This window comes from Bison bison, unplaced genomic scaffold (genome assembly GCF_000754665.1).
Source record: "Bison bison bison isolate TAMUID 2011002044 unplaced genomic scaffold, Bison_UMD1.0 scf7180017864239, whole genome shotgun sequence".
Classification (NCBI taxonomy): Eukaryota; Metazoa; Chordata; class Mammalia; order Artiodactyla; family Bovidae; genus Bison; species Bison bison.
The window spans coordinates 4,629,114-4,656,632 of NW_011494811.1; the positions used below are offsets into that span (position 1 = coordinate 4,629,114).

General features: G+C 35.4%; 1 protein-coding gene across 2 annotated transcripts in view; it reads right to left on the reverse strand.

Moving 5' to 3' along the window:
• Positions 1-27,519, reverse strand: part of GPHN (gephyrin) — a 533,352-nt gene that overhangs the window by 137,120 nt on the left and 368,713 nt on the right. For both annotated transcript variants that reach the window (XM_010846738.1, XM_010846740.1), the window contains one exon: positions 8,645-8,687. In XM_010846738.1, the coding sequence (XP_010845040.1) occupies positions 8,645-8,687 (43 nt within the window). The remainder of the gene's footprint in view (positions 1-8,644; positions 8,688-27,519) is intronic.

Below are 27,519 nucleotides of genomic sequence, written 5' to 3' on the forward strand. Positions count from 1 at the left end.
GGCTGCAATCACCATCTGCAGTGATTTTGGAGCCCCAAAAAATAAAGTCCGACACTATTTCCCCATCTATTTGCCATGAAGTGATGGGACCAGATGCCATGATCTTCGTTTTCTGAATGTTGAGTTTTAAGCCAACTTTTTTACTCTCCTCTTCACTTTCATCAAGTATCTGCTGCTGCTGCTGCTAAGTCACTTCAATCGTGTCCGACTCTGTGCGACCCCATAGACGGCAGCCCACCAGGCTCCGCCGTCCCTGGGATTCTCCAGGCAAGAACACTGGAGTGGGTTGCCATTTCCTTCTTCAATGCATGAAAGTGAAAAGTGAAGGTGAAGTCAGTCAGTGGTTTCTACTCTTAGCGACCCCATGGACCGCAGCCTACCAGGCTCCTCCGCCCATGGGATTTTCCAGGCAAGAGTACTGGAGTGGGGTGCCATTGTCTTCTCCACTAGCAAAGCTAAAGAGGCACTAAAACTAAGAGATAAAAGCAAACAGAGAAAAGATTCAACATATATTGTACTATTTTTTAAATTAATTTATTTATTTTAATTGGAGGATGATTGCTTTACAGTGTTTCTGTTAACACTTCTATCCTCCCAATCAAAAGGCTGAATAGGTGGGGATATGGATTTGTTCAGCAAATAGGGCCATAATACAGTAATCACTTCCCACTTCCATGTAGTACTAATCCCCAAAACTATTTTATCTTCAGTGCCTCCTGAGGCTGCACATTTGACTGTGATTTATATTCTGCTTTCTTTAATGACTTTTTAGGTCAAAATAGTCAATATTTGCTTGCCTTCTCCTAAGAAAACACAAAATATATCTTGACATTTACATGGCAAAGATTTACTGAAACACTATTATTTTTCACAAGTCCTCAATCAGGACTTTCAAGATTTTGAATTTCCTTGTGATTCTATTCTTATTCAACATGGGGATAACTTTTTGTTGTGTTCTAAAGATAGAGTGAGCTCTAAGACTAATTCCTTCTATCCACTTACTTTTTCAACTCACAAAGAGGATAAAATTTCCAAAGAGAAGTTACAATTTTGTCTAAATTCATTACCCAGAACAGGATTTATCTCAAGGAACTAAATCTCTTAAAAAATTTCCCATGTCAGTAACAAAGAGATAATTAAAAGGATTCGTGAGTTTCACTGACTATTGAAGGCAATGAGTTCCCAACTTTCCTGCGATTGCCATGCCAATTTAAGACTTAACCAAGTACTTGGAAAGGGAACCTCTTCCCTGGGCCCTAAACATGAACAGGCCTTTTGTGAGTTAAGATTAGCTCCTCACTTACTGCCTACCTAATGAACAACACTTCATCCTTAGACTGATCCCTTGCCAGAGGCAAATCTTCCCAGATGGCAGAACTCTGTGAGCACACCAGAAGTTTCAGTTAGCTACAGATAAGAAAGTTAATATATTTATTGGCAGTGGACATGCTTTTGGGTTATTCTATGATTCTGAAATGCTTTGGAAACAAGGAACTATTCTTGACCTCAGCAGGAATCTCAATTAAGAATAGTTAGCAATTTATAGAATCTTTAAGTGCTCTAATGCTTCCTGAGGAAGTGGCTATTATAAAAGTAGGGGCTCAAACAAAAGGAGATAATATGGAGCCTAGAGAAAATGTCTTGACTAATCATCATGCCAGAAAGACAGCCCTCACTGAAATTATAGCCCTTATAATACCCGAAAGAACTAACTCTTTGATTTAACAGCAAATTGAGTTCAAAGCCTGAATTACAGAATGCCAGCGATCAGCTCCAGAGTCACAAAAAAAGGTACTAGGAGAAAGCTGTGTGTAAATTGCACTGTTAGCTATTTAGTAGCTCTGAAGGACCCCAAATGGAATCTCGTTATATTTTATATGAAGTTATCCACCAGTGAAAGAAGAAACTTGCCACTGTACATAATTAACATTGATGGGAAAGTGTTACTCTCTCATCTGTCACCAATATAATCCTGGTAAGAAAAGCAGTACATGGGTAAGAGCCCAAACCTCAGGGCACCCTTAAACATCTCCAAATGGGTTTCATAAAGCTACTGTCTGGGTTTTGAATATGATGTAGTCATTGTTCACTTATAACTGGGATGGTTTAAAGCCTTTCCTTGATAGAGAGCTACAACTCTAGTAATAGCAAAAGTTTCTTGATTTCATGTTCCCAATCCAGACAATTCTGACCTTTCTCTTTAGTGATGGAGGCATCTATTTTACTAGGCCTATTACTAAAGACTTTTGGAAAGTCCTCACACTTACTAAGATACTTTACTGTCAACTTTACCCTCAATCTTCAGGAAAGGCAAGAGAGCACAAACATAGATCTAAATATCAGATCAGCTAAATTCAGAGATTCCTGAACTTCCATGTCCTAAGGTATTGTCTTTAATAACAATGAGATAAAATCTTTCTGTGGTTCCATCAACTCTCCCACATACACCGAGGAATATCATCTTCATTCCAAATTCCACGTTAGTGCAATCAGACATGGCTAAGTATTGCAAGGAATTATTCATGCCATACACCAAGTCTTATAAGTAGGTACAAGTACCCTTTCCTCAATACCCTTTTAAATAACACTTGCATGACCTGAAGCCCAGATAAGTCATCTTTTGGAAAAGACATCAGAGAAAAACAACTCTAGAACCCTACTAAATCTTATCAAGTACTGTCAGTAAGGAGCACAGTAATACAACTCTAAAAGTTTGATCTTTGGATTCATGGCTTTCAAGGAGGCATAATCTAACCTGAATTTGTGGATTTTTAAGCTGAGGAGTTTTTAGAAATCCTCTACAAACAGACAATTCTCTGAAAGAGACATCTTCCATTCAAAACCATTGACCACATGTTTGTAGAGAGGTTGTACCCAAGATGCATAGAATAAGGCAGTGGATTTCTACATTTTCATCTGCATTGTATTATTTATTTTTATTATTTTCCTCCTTTTCTCTCCATGGTTTAATGCTCCTTTTAACTATGTTATCTAAATCACCCTATTCTATACAGCACTTCATTTGCATCTTCAATCATTCATACTTGGCTGTTATTCACCTGTGAACTAGCTAACGCATACAACCAAACTGGCTTTGCACGACCTTATTTTTTTTGGTAGCCACCCAGATTCCTTTGGTTCCAGTTCCTGATAATGAATCTTGGTTTCCTATGGAACTATACTCAACTATTAGGTGATTTTTCTGATGACAAACTATATATCAGGTCAAAGAGATGGAAATCTAAAACATTCTCTTAGGTCACACCTAGAAGACAAGATTCTTGACATCACCAAAATAATTCTCTTAAGATTTTTGGTGGGAATTAGTTTTTGTAACCAAACTTTAATAGAAATGGAACTTGTAAGGGAATTAAGAAACAACAATGTATTATTTGGAAGCTGTCATACTTTTATACAACGTACAAGTTAAGATATTATTGATATTTCTCCTTTATTTCAGATCTTCTAAATGGTCTCAACACTTTAAATTTTTTATTATATGGTGCAGAATTATTTTTGATGACTGGCTCCAAATGTTATAACATATCTGATAAGCACATAGGGGTATTTTAGGGCTTCCCTGTGGCTCAGACAGTAAAGAATCTGCCTGCAATGCACCAGACCTGGGTTTAATTCCTGCTGGGAAGATCCCCTGGAGGAGGGAATGGCTACCACTCCAGTACTCTTGACTGAAGAATTCCATGGACAGAGGAGCCCGGCAAGCTATAGTCCAGGGGGTCGCAAAGAGTTGGACATGACTGAGTGACTGACGCTTTCACTTTTACTTTAAGGGTATATTGGCCCCAAATAGGTCACTGCGTATTCTCCAATGACTGGTATTCGATTTGTGGTACAAAAGCCTGCTAGCTACTACTCACAGACTGGATATGATCTTTCTGAACTGATGCTGCCATTCAGTAGAGTCCCCAACATCATCCAGGATCCATTTTAAGCCATTGTTTTCTTTTTGAAGAAAGAAAAAGATTGTCAGATAGTTTAATTTTTATAAAAGTAGGAAAATTGGACCTTGATTTAAGAATAGAAATCTTGATCACTCCAGGGAAATTCTGGCTTTCTTTCTTCCTTTCTCAAGCGTCTTTACTTCAAGCTTTACAAGAGGCCCAGAAAATATGGAGTGTGCTACCTGCTCTGATTCAAAGGTGAGCAGGTGAGCAAGATAATGCTTTTTCATACTGTTCCTGAGGTCTGTATGGTTAAAGCAATGGTTTTCCCAGTAGTCAGGTATGGATGTGAGAGTTGGACCATTAAAGAAGGCTGAGCACTGAAGAACTGATGCTTTCAAACTGTGGTACTGGAGAAGACTCTTCAGAGTACCTTGGACAGCAAGGAGATCAAATCAGTCAGTCCTAAAGGATATCAACCCTGAATTCATTGGAAGGACCGGTGCTGAAACTGAAGCTCCGTTACTTTGGCCACCTGATGCAAAGAGCTGACTCACTGGAAAAGACCCTGATGCTGGGAAAAATTGAGGCAAGAGAAGGGGACAATAGAGGATGAGATGGTTGTATGGCATCACTGATGCAATGAACATGAGTTTGAGAGGCTTTGGGAGATAGTGAAGGATACGGAAGCCTGGCATGCTGTCGTTCACTGGGTTGCAAAGAGTCAGATATGATTTAGTGACTGAACAACAAAAGATAATGCCACCAAGACTAAAGAACTCCTCACTTGAAATGTTCATGAAATTACAAGGGCAATGGCTCAACTGCTTTAGATATAATATTTGCCTTTCAAGGAAAAACATGTGCTACTTTTAAGTAAGAGTGTTGTTTTCACAAGCTTTTATACTTCTCTGGGATCACTGATATCACAGGACCCCAATCTCTGAGATCTAATGCCTCATGATCTGAGGTGAAGCTGATGTAATAATAACAGAAACAAAGTGCACAATAAATGTAATGCACTTAAAATCATCCTGAAACTATCCCCATGCCCCTTGGTATGTGGAAAAATTGTCTTCCAGCACCATTTATGGAACAGACTTTTTTCCACCAAATATTGCTCCCTTTGCTCCCCTGACAAATATTGGTTGACCATATATGACTGGATTTATGAATGGGCTCCTGATTCTGTCTCACTGGTCTATGTCTATTGTCTGTTTCTAGGCCAGAACCATATGATTTGACTATTACAGAAATGCCATTGCACTCTTGATAGGTACAGTCTACTGTCTATAAGTGGCTTTGGGCAGTGTGAACATTTTAACAATATTAACTTTTCCAATCTATGAATCCATATAGTCAAAACTATGGTTTTTCCAGTAGTGATGTACAGATGTGAGAACTGAACCATAAAGAAGGCTGAGCACCAAAGAATTGATGCTTTCAAACTGTGGTGCTGGAGAAGACTCTTGAGAGTCGCTTGGACAGCAGGGAGATCAAACCAATGAAGCCTAAAGGAAACCAACCCTGAATATTCATTGAAAGGACTGGTGCTGAAGCTGAAGCTCTAATACTTTGGCCACCTGATGCAAAGAGCTGACTCACTGGAAAAGACCCTGATGCTGGGAAAAACTGAGGGCAGGAGGAGAAGGGGGAGACAAAAGACGAGATGGTTGGATGGTATCAATGACTCAATGGACATGAGCTTGAGCAAACTCTGGGAGATAGTGAAGGACAGGGAAGCTTGGTGTGCTGTAGTACATAGGGTTGCAAAGAGTCAGACACACTTAGCAAATAAACAATAACAAATCTATGAACAAAGGATACCTGCCCATTTATTTGTGTCTTTGAATTCATACACCAATGTCTTGTAGTTTTCAGTGTAGAGATCTTTCACTTCCGTGGTCACACTTATTCCTAAGTATTTTACTGTTTTTGAAGCTATTTTCTTTCTTCTTCAGATAACTGATTGTTAGAACATAGAAATGCTACTGAATTTTTTATGTCAATTTTGTATTCTGTAACTTACTGAATTTGTTGATACATTTTCTTTTTTTGATAGAGTCTTTAGGATTGTCTTCATATAAAATCATGTCTTCTGCATATATGGACTATTTTATTTCTTCCTTTACAATTCTGATGCTTTTTATTTCTCTTTCTTGCCCAACTGCTCTAAGACTTCTAGTAATATGTTAAGTAGGAATGATGAGAGTGAGCACCACTGTATTGCTCCTGACCTTAGTGGAAAAGCTTCTAATTTTTCACCATTGCATATAAAGTTAGCTGTGAGCTTATCATATATGGCCTTTATTATTTCTTCTACTGGAGAAGGAAATGGCAACCCACTCCAGCATTCTTGCCTGGAAAATCCCATGGACTAGGAGCTGGCAGGCTATTGCCTATGGGTTCACAAAGAGTTGGATATGATTGAGCCACTTTCACTCACTCAGTCTTTCCATACCTATAAATTTGTTGAGTTTTTAACATGAACAAATGTTGAGTTCTGTCAAATGCTTTTTCTGTGTCTACTGAGATGATTGTATGATTTTTTCTTTGACTTTATTAATGTTAATTAATGCATCACATTTATTATTTGCATATATTGAGTTGTCATTGCATCCCAGGGATAAATCTTACTTGATCATAGTGAATGATCTTTTTAATGTACTGTTAAATTTAGTTTGCTAGTATTTTATTGAGATTTTTGCATCTGCATTCATCAGGGATATTGACCTGCATTTTTCTTTTCTTGCAGGATCTTTTTCTAGCTTTGTTATCAGGGTAATGCTGACCTTAAGAAATGAGTTTGGAAATGTTCCTTCCTCTTCAATTTTTGGGAGGAGTTTGAGAAAGATTGGTGTTAATTCTTCTTTAAATAATTGGAAAAATAAGCAGTGAAGCTGTTTCTCCTTGGCTTGGGAAGATCCCCTGGAGAAGGGAATGGCTACCCACTCCAGTATTCTGGCCTGGAGAATTCCATGGACTGTATAGTCAACGCAATTGCAAAGAGTCAGACATGACTGAGCAACTTTCACACAAGTAAGTACTGAGATTAAGAAGTTCAGAAATAGAATAGCTTATGATGAAAAAGTCCTGAGTGTGGTTATAGGCATGAGTTATTAAAGCAGTATTGAGAGGAAAGACCTTGAACTTGTAGAACTCACAGAACTAAGAGGCTACAATGTAGGATGGACTCTCTACATGCATCTACATGACTATTTCATCCTAAGAAAAGATGAACAGAAAAATATGGACCATCATAATGTCCATCTGACTAACAGCCAACAAGTCAGTAAGAGCGTAACTGAAATGAAAGCAGTTCTAACAGCACAAAGATCCATGACAGAGGTGAAAAAAATTTCAAAGAAATCTGTTCTCAATACAAAATTATTTTTGTTCTGAATCATCACTATCACTGTCAATGATCCACAATCATCTCAGGATCAACACTGAATGGAAATTATACAGCAATCATGAAAAATGTCACTTTAAAATGTTATTTATTGCTATTGTTTTATTTTAGTAAATATTCAATCATCACTTCTCTGACTCTTAGTTTTCTCAATCTTAGGTCTTAAGAAGGAATTACAGGACTTTACATCTTCTATAATTGAAAAGCCTCCCTCAGATTCACATGTCTGTCAGACATTATGAAAACTCACAAAAGTATAAAAGTTAAACAAATCTGTTTGCATTTATTTTTATATAACTCTAACATGAAGTCTCTGGGCAAAGAACTAACAGTGTGTTTGCCTAATAGCTCAAGGTTTTCAAGCTAAGGTAGCAGATTTCACAACACAGAAGTCAGAAAATTTTACGTTAAAGTAAACAAAATAAAACAAAATTTTACCTATTTGAAGTTTTCCATTGACTTTTTTTTTTGATTATTAAATAATACAGACATTCTGCTGGAAACAGAAACCATTCCATTTACTAAAACTCCCAGTGGTATAAGTAAGGACCAATTTCAGTATGGCCCTCCTGTACTTCTTTTCTTGACAATGATCAGGAAGAAGACAGTGATATCATTAAGTGACAGAGAACAATATCTAAAAAATTAGCATTTACACAGCACTTTTCTCATAGAATCCCAAAGCTTTCAAAGTATAACCATTGATGTCAAATCATTTCAAGGATATAGGTAAGGAAAAGCTATTTATATTTCCTTCTTATAAGATAGGAAAATAAATAATACACAAAGTCAAATTACTTCCATGCAAATGTTATTGGTGACAAAACAGAAAAATAAAATTATGGTTTCTTCATCCTTGGTTTAGGGCATTATGTTCTAAAACATGCTGCCTGTGAAGATAAGATCTTTTAGAAATTCATAGTTACAAAATGATTATGATGTATCCTCTTAGGAATCTTTGTTTCTTTTTTAGTTAGATTCATTTAGTGTGTTTATATTATTTTAGTCTGTTCTCAAATAACTTTTTGGCAGTGCTGCAATTAAAGAGGGCTGTCATGTTTGAGTCACAGAGGAGCTCATTTCTATCCTAACCAGTAGTGTTATCGAAGTTCTGATGTCAGCTTGCAAAAACAACTGGTATAAGGGAAATATTCATTAATATATTGATAACGATATTTTTAGAAGGCAAAGCTCTAAAATTCGTATTCTTGACATTAACTTTCCCCATTGTTTTACTTCATTCTTTCACTAAAATGTCATTTTTAGCTTTCCTTCTGGCTGAACCACAAGTTCTAATCCATTAGTCCATCTGAAATAATGATATACTCACTGGCTCTGAGAATGTTCTCCTTGCTGCTGCACCTGGACTGGACCTGCAGAGAGAGCATAAACTCAGTAATTTAGGGCTCATGACAAAGACAGACAGATATGTATGCATATTTAATGGGCAAACTCCTGAGGTCTAGGAGCAAAGGCTTTATGTATCACACATACCATAACATGTAAATAAAAATGTTAGTTTTTTCCATATAGTTTTAACTTATCCTTTTCTTACTTAAAGAAAGGACTGATTTCTAGAAAAAAAATGGGGCACAACACTGTAAATGGGACAAGGGTAAAAGTAAAGGCATTTTAAAATTGATGTGTATTTGAAATTAGTATATGGGGAAAAATTTAAATTACCACATATTCAATTGTGAATTCAGTTCCTTAATAGTAAAGGCACTGTGCATATCTCTTGACTAAAATAATAATGCAATTCAAGTAATAAAGTTGTAATTAAAGAGTCCTTGATAGTCATTTTTAGTTACATATGTTAATGAGGGGAAAAGAGAAATTATGAAATTAAAGTCATTAATTTGCCAGTTCTTAAGTGTGTAGATATATTAATCAGAAACTAATGCTGATTCAAATATTTCAAAGTGGAACATTCTTTTAAATATTGCAAAACTAATGAATTCAAGAGCCATGTTTGATGACACTGACACTTGTTAATTTCAGAGGAAGCAGTTTAAACACCTCTTCTTCCCACTCCACAGCAGCTTGCCCCAAATGGTATACACAACAAATTAACTTCTATTGCTTAACACAGTCTACTATTGTAATGAAACAAATTATGAAAGGAATGTTGCAACTTAGGGTGGGTTATGGTTGTCCTTCCCTGAAAAAAACAAGTGTTAATGTTTAAAGAAAGAACAACATTAATTAAAAAATCACAAACATACACAAGAAAAACACACACACACATACCAAAAAAAAAGAAAGGAAAAAAGGGGAAAAATAATTCCAGATGTTAAAGTTATTCTCTTTTGGGCCAGATTGTTTAATTAGTTTTAAATACACTAGAATGAAGAAACTAGTCTGGAAGATAACATTCTTAAATGCTTTACTTACAGTTTTATTGAATAACAATTCTGGACCAAATGGGAAAAATATTAATGACTACTTAAAATAATACAGGAAGGAAGACACGAGAGCAAGGAAAAGAAAAAGGAGAGAGAGAGGCTTGAGTAAATCTAGAAGATAGAAAAGAAACTATGGCCTTATAGAAAGGGACAATATATAAGTGCAGAATATTCTGCTATTTCTTATTGAAAATTTATACCAAGAGAGTAAGAATGACTAATGAACTTGCTTCAAAATAAAAAGCAAGTTGGCATACCATGGAATGAAAATAAGTGTTAACTATATCACTACAGCCTTAAAGGAGAAAAGAAACAAATACTAATAGACAAATAATAGATAAGCTTAATAAAGAGATAAACTACATTTTAAAAAGCCATTCAAAGAACACAAGAGATACTTAAAAGAGTGAGAGAAAAATCTGGGATAGAGAAGGAAAAGAAAGGGGGAAATGTTAAAAGACAAAAACAGTTCAAGGAAGTCAAATGGAAGTCAAGAAGGTCTTCAACAAGATGTAGAAACGGAAGGAGCCCAAACCCATAGCGCAAAGCAATGTTTGCGAATGGAAAGCAGCTCCTTTGATCAGTAATAGTTACTCTTAAGTCGTAGCCTCTATTCCTCCAGAGTTCATCTTTAAGCCCTTCCAATCTAGAGTGGAGCTAGTGTATGGATAGAAACAAGAGATTTACAATGAACAGAGCAGTTCAGATGAGTAGTTCAAATTGTCTCATCAAATGTTTCAACAGATTATATATTGTGTAAATGGAAATGGAGGTGAAGTACTAGCTGTTTTTACCAAAAAAGCGAACCAAACCAAAACCACAATAAAAAAACAAAACAAACAAAAAAACCCTCTCCCTTCCTTAGGTGGCTTAAAAAACAAAAAATTCATTCATAACATGAATTTAATAAAGAAACTCAAGTCTTGCTTTGTGGCACATAAGTTTAGAATGATACATTTCAAACACTTTTGGAAAGAGAAATTTGGATGATGAAACAAATTCAAATTTTTAAATCTGTGAATTTAGGTTCAAAAATTGCCAACATCTGTATAACCAATGTTTTCTTATTTATATTACATTGGCTATTCGACTCAAATTTGAGGGAAATTACTTTCAAATTAGCTTAGTGATTTTGAGTATACATTAAAAAATTAAGGAAATTAAATTAAAACATTTTAATACTTGTGCATGCAATAAATGCCCCTTATTTTTGTACCATGAAACTGGTTGTTTTTTTAATATTGACTTAATTTTATAAAATCCCAATAGGAAGACTTTGCTTAGCTCACAATGTAATGGGGTTTACTTAAAAGGATAAAGATGAAAAACAACTACTGTTTTTGTTCTCACAGTGTTAAGTCGCTTTAGTCATGTCCGACTCTTTGCAATCCTATGGACTAAAGCTTGCCAGGCTCCTCTGTCCATGGGATTCTCCAGGCAAGAATACTAGAGTGGGTTGCCATTTTCATATTGTAAGAACAATATGGACTATAAAGAAGGCAATACAGGTCTGTCTTGAGTTCTATGGTTTTTTGTTATTGTTTTTCTTTATCTTACCCAATTTGTCAAGGATTAAAAATGAAAAGTATGGCCTTGGATGATCTATTACTTTATTCTACTGTATTTCGTTATTTTACTAAAATTAACATTTTTGGTATTGACAATTCCCCTTTTAATTCAAATAAAAACTAAAATCATGTGTAGAAACAGTATAATACATTAAAGTTAACGGAGGAAATAAAAAACACAAGAGACTTACTGAAAATTTAGGCAATTAATTTACTAATCAAGACTGCTTTCAGAAATCAAATAACTCATTTAATTCATTTCAACATGTGTTTACATATATAATTTTTGCTGAAGATCACATTGTCCATTAAGAAATCTTAAGCCATGAAACAGAAAACAAAAGGGGGAAGAGCACATAATAAATGGTAAGGAAAAAAAGTGAAAATGCTTTAAACAAAGCTGAGGAAACTTTAACAAACAACCACAATCTTTAGATACAGTTAGAGAAGTGACTTACCTTATGCTTAGGTCATAACAAGAATAGCACAGTGTTTAAAGTCAGCTCTTCATTATGGGAGGTACAATTGAAAGCCATAGGTTATAATAACATGAATTGCTACACAGAAATGAAGACTTGTTCAGCCCAACATGAAAAGCTAACTCTTATGGGAGAACATTTCAACTTATGTTTAATGCAACATGAAGAACATTTGAGGGTGTAAACATCAAAACACATGAATCTCACAACAATAAGAGAGAGACAGCCCAATCTCTCAGGAACACAGAAGATTTAATCTGTGACACATAAGGAAAGGCACATCACTCTAACATTGAAAGATGCATGCATAATATATAAGCATCTACTGACAGCCCCCACCCCCAACCCCCACCCACTTGTACACACACAGGCCCACTAAGATACAGGGAAAGAATGTAGTGCCAAGCTGTTATGAAGGAAGCAGGACACACGGAAGCGCAGCAGTGGTCAAGTGATTTGAGAGGTGTTCTTCCCTTAAACCATCCCATCACCATGCTTATTTTAAAGAAGCCAGGAAAAGACCCCCTTCAATGCTGCAGTAGCTACGAGCCCCCAGCTTGAAGCTAGTGTGTGGAATTTTGATCACCGTTCCCTGCGATGTCAGGGGCTCTCCAGTGGAAGCCAGTTGTGCAATACCAGTTACTGGGGTACAAATGTGTGAATAACAAACACCCTTTCCCTTCTGCATTTCACAGAAGTGAGGGAGGAGAGAAACAAAATAAAACCCATGTTAAGAATAGGTTCATAACAATATAAAGATGTATAAATATTAAAATGGAGACTACATTTGATTGCAGGTTAATCAACTCAGGTTTCATAAAACTGACTCTCTTTTGCTGCTCACCAGGTTAATTTGCATTCTTTTTCCTTGAAAATACTTGGAATAAATCTACACAATATGGCTCATATTTAAAGATTCTGAGCAGTTGGTCAGGTGGGGGCAAAGCCAAGAATAAAACAAATCATCTTCTTTGATGAACATTAAGAAAGCCCTCTTTATTTTTAGCACGATTTTACTGGCTGGCAGTTACATTTTAAATTAAAAAATTAAGCTTCTGTATTTAATTTGGCTTTATTTACATTTAATTTTGCTGTATATATGCTTACTTATACAATCTGAGAAATTCTATGTCAATGGTTTGTTTTAAATTTTAATATTTAAATTTTAAAAAGCAAATAATCAAGATGACTACCTATTTAAAAACTGTAAGACTCCTATGTACTTTTCTCTACCGTCAATTAGACTTTTTTTTTTTTTTTTACAATGAGCTGTTCCTGTCAATAATATGGTTGTATTGGCTTATTACAAAAAATTTCACCTTTGGTTTTCTTTTATTGATGAGAGTAGTTAACCTGACCTGCTTTATTTTTTGTCTGAGACGTGTTTTAATTCATGTGTGGTATACAATTTAGTTAGCAGATTTTTATTTTTTAAAGATCATTTACTTATATTACCATTTTCTCTTCCTCATCCTATTCTTAGCAGTCCAGAATATCTTGACCTTTCCTTTAGCACGTCTTTATCATTTTAGGCTCTAGGCTCTCCCTCCTTTAATCTTACTTTCTTCACTGGAAAAATAAAGGCTGTTATGGGACTCAAAGGAGATAGTACCTATATCAGTGATTTTAAACTATAAAGGTGGAAACAAGTACCAGTGGTTGTTATGATCAGTGGAGCCACTGACAACTGTGAAATAATTCTGAATTATATACCCTCTTCATTATAACTTCCCCATCAGCTCAACATGGAGGCAAACTCTTATTTTTGATGGAAAGAAAAAAAGACCTCAACGTACAGTTATATGCTTTTCTCAATAGGAATTGAGGAAAACTTTTTGGAAATGACATAGCCATATAGCTATATGTATACTGGTAGGAATGAAAACCATACAATCTAAGGCATGGAGAAATGTCTGAACTAGCTCATCTAGATTATTTCTTGTACTCCTGAGCTTTTAGTCCTTAGACAAGCTACTTCCTATACTGCTGCTGCTGCTTCGCTTCAGTCATGTCCGACTCTGTGCGACCCCATAGATGGCAGCCCACCAGGTTCCGCCATCCCTGGGATTCTCCAGGCAAGAACACTGGAGTGGGTTGCCATTTCCTTCTCCAATGTATGAAAGTGAAAAGTGAAAGTGAAGTCGCTCAGTCATGTCTGACTCTAGCGACCCCATGGACTGCAGCCTACCAGGCTCCTCCATCCACAGGATTTTCTAGGTAAGAGTACTGGAGTGGGGTGCCATTTGCCTTCTCTGACCTCCTATACTATTTGTTCTTTAAGATACAGTTTAAATTGTATCTGGGGCAAAAAATATTCCTTAGTTCCTCAACTAGAAAGAATTTCTTTTTTCCTTGAACTCTGTAAAAGCCTTATTCAGACAGAATTCAGCTATTATAAAGTTCACTTAAGTACACATTTGATAGCTTTTAATAGATCTATCTGGCTGTATAATCATTACCATAATCTAGTTTTAAGTTTACCTAAATTCTTAAAGCCTTTTAACTAAACTTCTATTGTAAGAGTTATCATAGTTACTTTCATTCCAATTACTGACGTAGGCCCCCAAATATACTGTACATTTTTGGAGGGAAAAGGACCATGACTTTAATTCTCTTTATATTTCTTACTGTATCAAATATGGTGCTTTATACAGAGTAAATATTTGTCAACTCTGAATGTTTATTTTGTAGTAATTATATATTTTTTCAATCCCAGCAGATTCAAATTTATTATTTACAGTGTAAGTACGATCATAGCTATTACTGTAGTATTGTAAAATGTTTATTTGGACCTGCCAATATTAAGAGAGATAACATGAAAAAGATGTGGATTATAGCAAAGAAATAACCTACAGAATGACTGTAAGAATTAGGAAAACAGATTACTATTAATACTGCTTAAGTTTAATCAAATAGTGACATTTGGAGTCCAATAAAGGTTTTAGGTCAGGTTAAGAAGATTTCTTATTTCCTAAGAGAACAGGATGTTTTGTATCTCATAGGTCAGCTCACTAGAATGATAGAGATATTTGATGTATCACAGTCTTTTGGACATTAATTTCTCTACCTTATTAAACTTATTTAAGAGTAATCTATCTTTGAAAGAACAAACTTCACTGAATATCATTTACTCATAAAAGTAAAATTTAAGAGGAGAGAGAAAAAGGACCTCAGATTACTTGCCTCTTTAGCCTACCATGAATGAAAGGAAAGAAAGGATTGATTTGAACAACATTAAGCCAACAACTCTACAATCTTAGACTTTTAAAATCTATTTCTTTCTCGTCTCGCTTCCTTTTGCAAAAGTGGAGACGTGGTCTACAAAAGCTCTGTTCTGTAGTTCTATTCATTCATCACTTTATCTGGATAAGTTAGGGTATAAGTATTTGGCTCATCTGAGCCTCATGACTATTTATTTGTGTTTGTGATATCACAATAAATATGCAACTGAACTCAGAGTTTTGGTTTATTTAATGCCCTCTGGAGTCCAGTGATATGGTTTCTGATACTTAGACATGACATTCAATTTTAAAAATCATGAAATTTTAATTTTCTTATCCACAAAATGAGGAAAATTAAGTAGGATCATGTATGTAAAAGTAAAGACTACTGTAAAATGAAAAAGAGCAATACAAATCTAAGTCATCATGATTACCCTTACGTACATTTTAAGTCACCTATATTTTATACAGGTGGAATCTGAGACATAATGAGAATAAAGAATTTGCTTTAGATCATGCCATAAATCAGTGACAAATCATTAGACTATCACTGCCAATTTCTAGACGAAAGTGTCAAAAAAGACTGAGGTAAAGTGTGAGGTTACCTCTGCAAGGATTAATCTAATATCGTGTTGTATAATTTTAGTCAAGTTATCTCACTTCTATGGGACTTAGTTTCTTCACCTATAAAATGAAGATGTTTCCAGGGGTTTCAACTGAGGTTGAGGCCCTTTGGGAGAACCTGTGAATAAAAGTGAGTATTCCATTCACTAGAATGGAGGGAAAATTACAATTATTCACCAACCTAATTAAATTTTATTACTTTAGTTCATTATTAGGTGACAAACTATAGTAATATTAACATAATCTATTATAATAATCATCAAATTATTATGCATATTTAAAAATACTGTTCATGTCACCAAGATTACAAATTACAGTAGTGTCTAATGACTTGATACTAGATTTTGTCATTTAATGCATTTTAAAGGCAGTGTTATTATTACATAATTTTTATTAGATATTTTGTTCATGATTTCAATTTAATTTTTTTTGTAATCCCATGTATTTTATTTCATGTATGTTTAAAGTATTTTTCTGAAACAAAGTCTGTAGGGTTTGCCAGATTCCCAAAAGGGTCTATGGAAGCAAAAAGGTTAAAAAAACCTTGAACTACAACAGATAACATCTAAGCTTCCTTTTATCTCCAGGATTTTGTAACTGTAAGAAACCTTAACCACCTCCATCTGCTGACTTTTATCAAATTACATATAAAGGAAGTCTTTCTTTTTTTAAGAAAATTAAATATTGGTCACTGAATTAAGCAATTGCCCCTTTAAAAGACCATCTCAGAAACAAAAAAGAAACATGGCTATTAAGAAGTTACAAAAACCTCAGACTTAAAAAAAAATGTCTGCTTTACTTGTTATTTTCCCGTTGGTTTAGATAATTAAATGGAATAATTATTTAACATTCATCACATTTCAAACTCTCTAACTAAAGGTGAACTCATACACACACACACACACACACACACACAAAGTGTGAATGTGTTTCATTAATTATCTTTTTAATTCAGCCATGTGTTGATCACAGGCAGAGAGCAACAAGGCTGTTATCTAACATATATCTTTGCAGGCACGTGGACAATATTTACAAGCACCATAATTTTACAAATCTTTTCCAGAGGACCAGTCTTAAATGTTTCCCCACTGTCATTTAAATCACTACTGTCTCATTAAATTCCACCTAGCTTTCTAAAGTCTGAGGTAAACGTGAAGAATTTATCTTCTTTCAGTATTAACCTCTTCTAAAAGAAGTTGAACTATGGCAGGTTACACAGCTGGTGAAGTGAATAATCACCATGTAAAATGAGAAGCCTTTATGTTGCTTTATAGGAAACATGGCAAGTTCCTTATTCTCAAAGAATAATACAATAGGAAGAACATGTAGAAGAATAGAACTGATCACACCATAACTCAACAGAAAATTAATCTGAACATCAATGGTGAATATTCTTAAAGTATTTCCCATTTAAAGCTTTAATTCTAAATTGAGTCATTCTCAATGACCTCTAGAAAATTTGGAAATCCCAGGTTGGTCTTCTCTTGGTACCAAAAATATTTGTGAGTTTATGTTTGTTCTGAGGATTTTAATGTTGATCATGATAATTATGAGGAAAATATACTACCTAATTATAAACACACACATGCATACACACACACATATATAATAAAACAAACCTAAATATTTTTTGACTAGTAGGGATTTTGAATTATTCAAAATATTATTCATCTCAATCTTCAGATGAATAAATGATTATTTTACAGAATAATTTATCTTTATTCTAGAGATGAAAAAGCCAGGATTGTTACTGGCTTTAGATAATACACTACAGTAGTAACAGAACTTAACCCTCTTGACTTCTAAATCCATTTCTCTTAACACTAGTAGAAAACCTTATGTTTCTAACTTACCAACAGCAATCACTGTATTCCTAATCACACCTGAATTTTCATTGACTTTCTGCTCTTGACTATTCCTGGTAGCAATGAAAACCATTTAGAACAGGCATGTGAATGTAGGAGTGAAGAAAAACTGATGTAAAGGCAGTTTGGGGAGTAGCACTCTGGAACCAAACTGGATTTGAATCTTTTGGCTCTATCATTATTAGCTGTTAAAACTGGACAGGTCATAATCTCTTTGTTTTCTTATGTATAAAATGAGAATGATAGCAATAAATATCTCATAGGTTTGTTGTGAAGAAAATGAGATAATATGAAATAAGGTGTTTGCTTAGAAGAATATCTGGCCCAGACTCAACAGTGTATAAGTATTAGCTATTACTAAGTTTGTTGTTATTATTATCATTCTTTTGCTTGGATGGTATTCTAGATCTGTAATAAAGAAAGCTGTCTAATTTCTTTTGTGATTTTGACAGCTCTCATAAATAAGATCAAGTAACATTAGTTTAGGTAAGTATTTGAATAGAAATTTTAAAAGAACTAATAAATCTCATGAAATAAGGCCCTTGTACAAGATAGGTCCAGTCAATAATATAAAAACCTGAATTATTGAGCACTTGTAATTATTACCATTTTCTAATACTTGACAGAAAACCATATTAGTTTTCATTAACCATGAATTTTGAAATGCTGAGTTTTTAACTAGATTCTCCTTGATATTCTTAGAGTAGTACCAGAAATGCTGACCCAAAATGTGGCTCTTTGGCATAAAGATTATTTTGAGAAAGAGTAGACATAAAAGAAGCTCTGACACAGAGTACAAGTTACCCTTTTGCAAGGGAAATTTACATTTATAAAACAAATTTCCATTTATACTACAGTCTCAGTCTTCTGGACCTGAAGAGAAGGATGACTCGAAATCACAAGGTATTCTTGTCAAAGGAGAAGGCACCGATTTAATCTGTGTAACAACCCTTATACCTGTTCACTGAACTTTTCCCAGTAATCTGTCTGTAACTGGCCTTCCTGTTCCCATCTTCCATTTGTCTTTAGTTGAGGATAATATTTAAACTGGTAGTTTAAGCTATCTTAGGGAGTTACTTATTTTTTCCTGGGTAGCTCCCAAGTAAACACGAGGTACACATGTTAACAAACTTTCGTTTTCCTCTTGTTAATTAGAATCACAGATATCTCAGCAAAGATATCAAATAGATACATGAAAAATTATTTGCCTCCTCTAACATTCTTAAATGTCATGTCATATCACTTATTCATTAAAACAAAACAAATTACTATTTTTATTGAGTATAATATGCCATGTAAGAGTACGGCTGCACTGTTTACCTTTCTAGATCAAAGGTTGTTATATTGTGTTGTTAAAAAAAAATTCAACTGAGAAAATTTGAGGATCTACTTGGCTTTATTCAACATTACATGAATTGAGCGGCATCCCAACCAGTAATTAGTAAGGAGCTCTGAGAAGCTGAACAAATAGAAGGTTTTTGGAGGCAGAAAGGTGGTAAGACAAGACAAAAATATTTTGTTAGGCTACCTTCCTTGGTATATTCAACCCTGAATATTCATCGGAAGGACTGATGCTGAAGCTGAAGCTCCAATCCTTTAGCCACTCATTAGAAAAGACCCTGATGCTGGGAAAGATTGCAGGTAGGAGGTGAAGGGGACGACAGGGGACGAGAAAGGACAGGATGGTGGGATGGCATCACTGACACAGTGGACATGAGTTTGAGTGAGCTCTGGGAGATGGTGAGAACAGGGAAGCCTGGCGTGCTGCACTCCATGGGGTTGCAAAGCATTGGACACGACTGAATGACTGAACAACAACCACCTTACTTGGGGGTGGTGGAAGGCAGCTATCTATCAGGTGGTTTGCCTCACCAGTGCCGCTAGCCAGGAAATCCCAGACTGACTAGTTAAAGGTTACATTCCTGGGAGAGGCTGAAACTGGATGTTCAGGTATTAATCCTTGATTTGCTGATGTAGGGCTTAGCACAAAACTCCATTTTGGGCCTGTTGTTTCTTTTTAAACACAGCATCAGTTTAAAAAGCTGTGACTTTTATTTCTCTAAATGCTTAATTATTAATAGTATTCATAAGGTATATGGAAGATATATAAAAGTAAGTAAACATTTCTAAAACATATTAATAAGCAGTAATGATTTAGAAAATGTTTAGAAATTTCCCCTGAGGCCTAGAAATAAGAGCTAAGTATTCTGAAGCCTTATACTGCAGCCACATGTAGTGCATATTGGGCTTCCCTGGTGGCTCAGATGGTAAAGAATTTGCCTGCATTTCTGGATCAGGAAGATCCCCTGGAGAAGGGAAGGGCTACCAACTCAAGTATCAAGTCTCTCATTACCTAACCAAGTAAACAGTTAACAGATATAGCTTGATACTATTGTTAGACTCTTGTTTGCAGTATACCAGTCCTTTCCATTTTCAAGTTTTGGATGTCATGATGATGATGATGATGAAAGTCACTCAGTTGTGTCCGACTCTTTGTGACTGCTGCTGCTGCTGCTAAGTCAATTCAGTTGTGTCCAACTCTGACTGTGTGCGACCCCACAGACAGCAGCCCACCAGGCCCCACTGTCCCTGGGATTCTCCAGGCAAGAACACTGGAGTGGACTGCCATTTCCTCCTCCAATGCATGAAAGTGAAAAGTGAAAAGTGAAGTCGCTCAGTCATGTCCGACTCTTAGCGACCCCATGGACTGCAGCCTACCAGGCTCCTCCGTCCATGGGATTTTCCAGGCAAGAGTACTGGAGTGGGTTGCCATTGCTTTGCGACTGCATGGACTATATATTCCATGGAATTCTCCAGGCCAGAATACTGGAGTGGGTGACCTTTCCCTTCTCCGGGGGATCTTCCCAACCCAGGGATCGAATCCAGGTCTCCTGCGTTGCAGGCAGATTCTTTACCAGCTGAGCCACAAGGGAAGCCCAAGAATACTGGAGTGGGTAGCCTATCCCTTCTCCAGCGGATCTTCCTGACCTAGGAATCGAACCGGGTCTCTCCTACTGCAGGCGGATTCTTTACCAAATGAACTATGAGGGAAGCTTGGATGTCTAGGCTTAAGGAAAGGAAAGGCAGAAAATTCATTACCATTAAAACTGAACTTTTAGCTTACAGAGAAGACATAACTATTAAAAGTTATTTTTTTAAAAAGAAAAACTCATGACTCTCATACAATTATAAAATGAACCTGTTAAAGATTTTATCTAGTGAGAGAACCAAAAAGATGGTCTAATTTGTTCAAAAGAGAAAAAATACACATATATGGAATATCAGTAATATCAAAATGAATTTACACATTAATTGAGCAAAAATTAGTTGCATCTCCCACTGGATTTAATATGTATTTCTATGGATTAAAATACTACAATTCAATACACAATAGCTCAGATGATAAAAGGAGATGATGACCCAGAAGGATCTAGATAAGACAGCCAATAATCTTTTTCATTCATTTCAAAGTCTTTCACAATTCTACCTGATAAATTTTTGACATGGGTAGGGTATACCTATTAATTGAATTTATGTCCATAAATCGAGTTCTAGTTTTGTGGTTTTTTTTTTTTTTTGAGTTTTTCTCCTAGTGTATAACCTTGGTTTCTAAGATTACATGAAATATCTACTGTAGCTACTTTTAAGTGGACTTCAGCATTTGTGTTATCATAATATTAAAATAAGTTTACTATATTGAAAAAATGGCATAAATTCTTATGAAATTTTCATTCTTTTAAAAATGTGACTTCCAAATCTTAATACACATACACATGTGTAGCTTTCTTTTTCATCCAAGTCCAGTGAAAACTCAGTTTGAATATAAACCTTATCTTGTCAAGATTCAGGTCATGAAAAATTCTTAAGGAAAAGAGAACAACCTTAATATTTATTAAATTGAGCTGGTCAGTGTATGGATATTTGTCAGATATACTCTTTACTATGTATTTGATATATTTAATTAAAACATGAGAACTGTAAAAAAAGAAAAGAGGGAACTGATTTACCGAAGGGCATTGGTATAACACTGACTATACTCACAAATATTTTGGCTTAGATTTTTTACATTTAGAATTAGGGATCATCTGTATATCCTTTTGCCCTCTTTATTTTAAGAATACAAATGCCAAGGTTTCAATCCAAGTATTTTCCATCTTTTTTTTTTTTCTTCACTAAATATATAGTGGACTGAGAATGCTGTTAAATTTTAACCACTAATGTTGACAGTTTCACCATTAGCCAATTTACTCCCTCAGCTCTTCTCAGGGTTGTTTCAAGTAGCTTTGCAGTGCCTTGCATTGCTCAGTTGTTACATGAGGAATATAGCCAGGTCAAACTCCACAGAAACACATGCACAGAATTTTCCAACTCTTAGATCTATTATACACTAGCTATTCTTAAAATTTTTCCACATAGGGAATTCTTCAGTAATAATTCTTCCTTCTATACATGCTTCTTTATTCTTTATTTACATTCTCTATAGAACTGCCTACTTTCTCCTCTTTTCTTAAATTCACCACCCATATTACTTCTTTCTGTTAAATGTTAATAGCAAATAACATGGGAGAGATCAGGGTGATTTTTCCCGCCACCTGTCTTTTCTTATCTATATTCTTTACTGAACATGTGAAAAACAAGACAAAAGTTGTTGAAAATGAAATAGAAAGTGTCATTGAAAATGATAGACATTTGACTTTTTTAGAAATTCTAAAATTCAAACCTTTTAGTATAATATAGATTGACCATTATAGTATTTGTTCAATTCAGTCTCAGTCAACTGCTGATAGATTTATTTTGAACCATCAACACATCCTTCCTCAGTCCTTCCTCTGCATACATATCTGCAATAAGATACTCAGGATTAGTTTACAGTCTATAATCATAGAACAGTTGTTAAGCTGGCTTTATAAATTGCAACCCTGGATGCATTAGCATTACATTTTAACTCATCTAAGCTAAAAAAGGCACACATATACTTAAGTCTTTTCACAGGGTCACTGTATTTTAGACTTAGATATTTTACAGGTAGAGATGCTACTTGTAAATTAGAGGTATCTAATTCATTTATGCTAATTCATTCATTCAGATTACTTCTTTTATACTGCTGTGAACTAACAGGCCTAAAATTTAGGCACAATATATGCTTGGGTCACTATATTAAACACAAGAGCAGCTATGTTCATCCCATTTTGTTCCTTTATAGTAAAATGAGATACACTTATTAATTTTAACAGCAATTATTAAGAGGGTGAAATATAGGAAACTGTATATAATAATAAGGTGGGTGAATGTAAATAAGGTAATAAATAACGGACTGGGGATTCTTACAGATTATTTCTCCCTTCAAACTTCTTACACCAACCTTTAAAATATCATTGTAGACCTAAAAACACCAGTATCATCCCTGTTCTGAAATTGTCTTTTAAAGTCAAAGGCATAGCTTACAAAACTTTAAAGACTGTGTATGTAAGAAAATATTTTGAATTACATCATGACTAATCTCAAGTAGCAAAATTTCCTTTTATGGGTGGGATATTTTTAACAGAGCGATTTAAAAAAAAAATTAAAGCAATGACATAATATGACTACATCTACCAGGATAAATGACTCAATAAAGCAAAGCCCAAGTAGGTAACTCTGCTGCAGCTAAGTTGCTTCAGTCGTGTCTGACTCTGTGCGACCCCATAGACGGCAGCCCACCAGGCTCCCCCGTCCCTGGGATTCTCCAGGCAAGAACACTGGAGTGGGTTGCCATTTCCTTCTCCAATGTATGAAAGTGAAAAGTGAAAATGAAGTCACTCAGTCGTGTCGGACTCTTAGCAACCCCATGGACTGCAGCCCACCAGGCTGCTCCGTCCGTGGGATTTTCCAGGCAAGAGCACTGGAGTGGGGTGCCATTGCCTTCTCTGAGGTAACTCTATGGGGATAATATTTCAGACCAAAGCCTTGAAACAGAGGTCAGTTATGTCTGAAAGATAGATAATTAAAAGGATAGTGATACAGGTGGCCTCAAAGAGTGGTACCTATATGAACACTTTAGAAATGCTACTATCACTGACCTGTTGTAGTGAGAATGGCTACAGAGATCCCTGCTATATGAGACCCTTGCTATATGGTGGCATTTAAGGTTGAACAAGTAAGCCAGTTATTTTGACTTGTCCTTTGAATTATTGAACTGTGCTACATGGCTCTAAAGCAGATGAACTGGAGAGATTACAGGTATATGTGCTATGTATAAAGGGAAATGAACTAAAGGAGGCAGTTTACAGGATTCTGAACTTCTGGTCATCTAGCATTTTTTGTTTGTTCAAACTTCACTAACCTATACATCAAGGTTGGAGTAACTGACGGTTGTATGGTTCAATTACTGTCCTTATATTTATCTGGAAACATCCAGAAAACAGAAACACTGGGCATTAGGGAATCTAAAGATGAAATGCCTAATTTTAGGACCATTCACTTGCTTCCCATCTTCTCAAGATGAAACTGTAATGTAAAAGGAAAAAGGAAGATTTTTTTCACTTGGAAAAATAGCATCTAGTTTAATTCACTTGCTTATGAAGAAAAAATGCACACATGAAACCAGATGAATGCTTCATGGAACTGAGAAAAGGTGCTGATCACATGATCCTTAAACCAGTGCTCCCAATAAACATTTAAAATACTGAAGGCAATTAAAGAGTTGTTTACAAAAACAGTTTGAGACTGTCATGGATACGAAGGAGTTAAGTCATATTCGGTATATTTAACACTGGATGATTAGGCTGTGAAATCTGATGGCAAGACAATTAAAATCAATCTCATTTTCACCCAAACTACTTCAGACTCTTGAACCAAATATCTGAGATTAAAAACTGACGTTTTCTCTTATAACCTCTTTCAGGTCTCAATGGCATCCTATTTTTTTCTTTCCTACACTCTCATTCATGTGCATTCTTTGAATGGATGCCTACCTCCTCAAGTTAGAAGTACTAATGACTAATTTAGCAGTGTTGAACTTGGGTCTCCTGCATTGAAGGTGGATTCTTTACTGTCTGAGCCACCAGGGAAGCCCAATTTAGCAGTATCTGACTGTGAAAGATCATTTTTCTCCCTCAGTTTTCACTTTCATTCCTGAGGAATTCCCTTCTCTGTCAAGCACTGTAGAGATGTTCATCATTAATTACGGTAGTTTTAATACTGAATGTAAAGGGCTACATTTTGCTACAGAACTTTTCTTTCAGTGCAAATATACACAGCAGCGTTCTCAAAGAGCCATGCATTAGTTCATGCCATGCTTGTCAACAAGAACAGTTAGGCATGGCAGCCCAAACAGAATTAGATTTAATTGTTGTGTGCTGGGATAGCAGCAAGTTGCCAGAGAGGAAAGAAAAGGAAAAAATAAAGCGGCAAGCCTGATTTTTATGACTGTAGGCAAACTGACTGCAGAATGGCCAGGACAAATTTCAAAAATAGACCCTTCTTTTCTTATCCTAAGGCAGACTTAGAAATAGAACAAGGAAAATTGCTAATATAATTGAAAACTCCGGCTACAAAAGTCCATATGAATCTGAATTCCATTCAGAGTTTCACGGAACACGAATTTAAAAATATTCTTAAGGTCTTTCTGAATTTACCCGTGTTCTATAAGTTGTTGCTTTCGCTCTGCAACTGTTTAATATGGGAAAGTCAGAATAAGTGACCAATTTCTAAAATACCGAGGCAGAAAAGGGAAAGAAAAACCAGGGCTTGTTTTCTTTCTCCATCTCTCTCTTTCTTTATTTTCTCTTGCCTCCTAATTTCTCTTTTTCTTTATTTTAAAAAGTTTCTTTTAATGCAAAACATTTGATACCAACATACCTTCTTTCTTCTCCCCTCTCAATTCCCAGGGATATATGCAATTTAGGTTTCCTAATCATAATACACATTTAGCTGTTATATTAAAAATAATGTTAGTTTATGTAATAACATCACTATGTTTTATAAATCTGCTTTCTATAGTAACAAAACTCATACTGAAAAAAATCAAAAGGACTTGAAAAGGTAGATTCAAAAATGATATAACTACATACAGTTCACAAGCTATGTGTGATTTTAATTTATCATCCAATGCATTGATAATTATTTCTGGATAAAAAAATACCTCGCTGAAAAACTAAATATGAATCTGGGTTCCTAAAATATTTAAGTTGAAGAAAAGTCAATACGATAAAATTTATATACTTATGAAAAACTCTGATGTTATATACACGTAATTACACAAGTTGAACTTCTCAAAGCTAATGCAAAGAATATTACCCTATATTATCCACTTTTATTTCTAGCTTAGCCTATTGATGCTAGTAGGGTGCCTTGTGGAAAAACTCTCAATGGGTCTTTATAATTCCACATTATGTAACTCTTATTAAAAATGAGAATAAAATGAAAACTCCTTAGAGAGATTCTGTAAGAAGACAAAATAATACTATTTTAAAAAACTCTTGAATAATAGACATAGTAGATACAGACACAGACAAAGGATTAACAAAACTGTGAGTACTACAGATTAATCTACTTTGGAGAATGATAGCAGCAATTGTAAAATGAGGTGTAATTAGATAAAACAGGTAAGTACCTGAAATACGTGTGAAAGACTATCAGTATGATCAGAACGGATTTCATAGGATTCAAACCATGCCCTTAAAATCAACTGAGTAGACTTAAAAAAAAAATCAGATTCTTTTTCATAAACTGTATCTTCTTTGCATATGCTATCCATCTTGAACTATAATGTTTTCTAGAGTCCTCTCTCTCCTAGGGTTTCCCACACAGCTCCAATGTGTCAGATGATTGCAGGGCAGAGCACAGCATTAAGGGCTGAAAATCTGCATTCTTCTTCATAAGCAATGTAAATAAAGAGTAACATCAAGCTTTTTTTAATTTATCCTTTCCAAAGAGGTGTGTACTTGGCAAATAAATGAAATAAGCCTTACCACCAACTTAGAATAACTGATACCATCTTTGTATAGAAAAAATGTGGCTTAAAGAAATAGTACCATATCTCTCAAGTTACAAATTAAGACCCTGCTGCTGCTGCTAAGTCACTTCAGTCATGTCCGACTCTGTGCGACCCCATAGACGGCAGCTCACCAGGCTCCTCTGTCCCTGGGATTCTCCAGGCAAGAACACTGGAGTGGGTTGCCATTTATTTCTCCAATGCATGAAAGTGAAAAGTGAAAGTGAAGTCGCTCAGTCATGTCTGACTTGTAGCAACCCCGTGGACTGAAGCCTGCCAGGCTCCTCCGTCCACGGGAGTTTCCAGGCAAGAGTACTGGAGTGGGGTGCCATCACCTTCTCCGAATTAAGACCCTAAGGACTCAAGTCTATTCTAGGAAAATCTGTCCTATGCAAGTTCTTTCTTGAGAACTTACCAATAAATTGGTAAATTTTAAAATAACTTCCCATGACTATTTTGTGAATACAAGATCCCCCAAATGGTAATTTTCCTATAGATTTTTTTATGCTACCACTAAATAGCTTCACTTTTTAAGCCAAAGACATTTTTCTAGAAATATTTCCAAACACCACAGCCTGAATACACAGAATATGATTGAAAAGGATAGACAATATTCCAATTTGTAAACTCCTTAAGTGAGGCCCCACATTTACTTTTTTGCTGTTTTCTATATACCTAATATGGTAATATCTACTTTGTAGTATAGATGCTCAAAGATACTTGATGACTCATCATGACTTGTGCTGTGCTGTGCTTAGTCACTCAGTCGTGTCAGACTCTTTGTGACCCCACGGACTGTAGCCTGCCAGGCTCCTCTGTCCATGGGGATTCTCCAGGAAAGAATACTGGCAGAATTGGTTGCCATTCCCTTCTCCAGGGGATCTTCCCAACCCAGGAATCGAACCTAGGTCTCCCGCATTGCAGGCAGATTCTTTACCGTCTGAGTCACCAGGAAAGCCCAATCATGATCTACTGGTAGGGTTAGCAGTTATAAACAATCAAGTAAAAATAACTATTATTTTGATTCCAATTGTTACATTAATTCAGGGTATTAAGATCCATTATATAC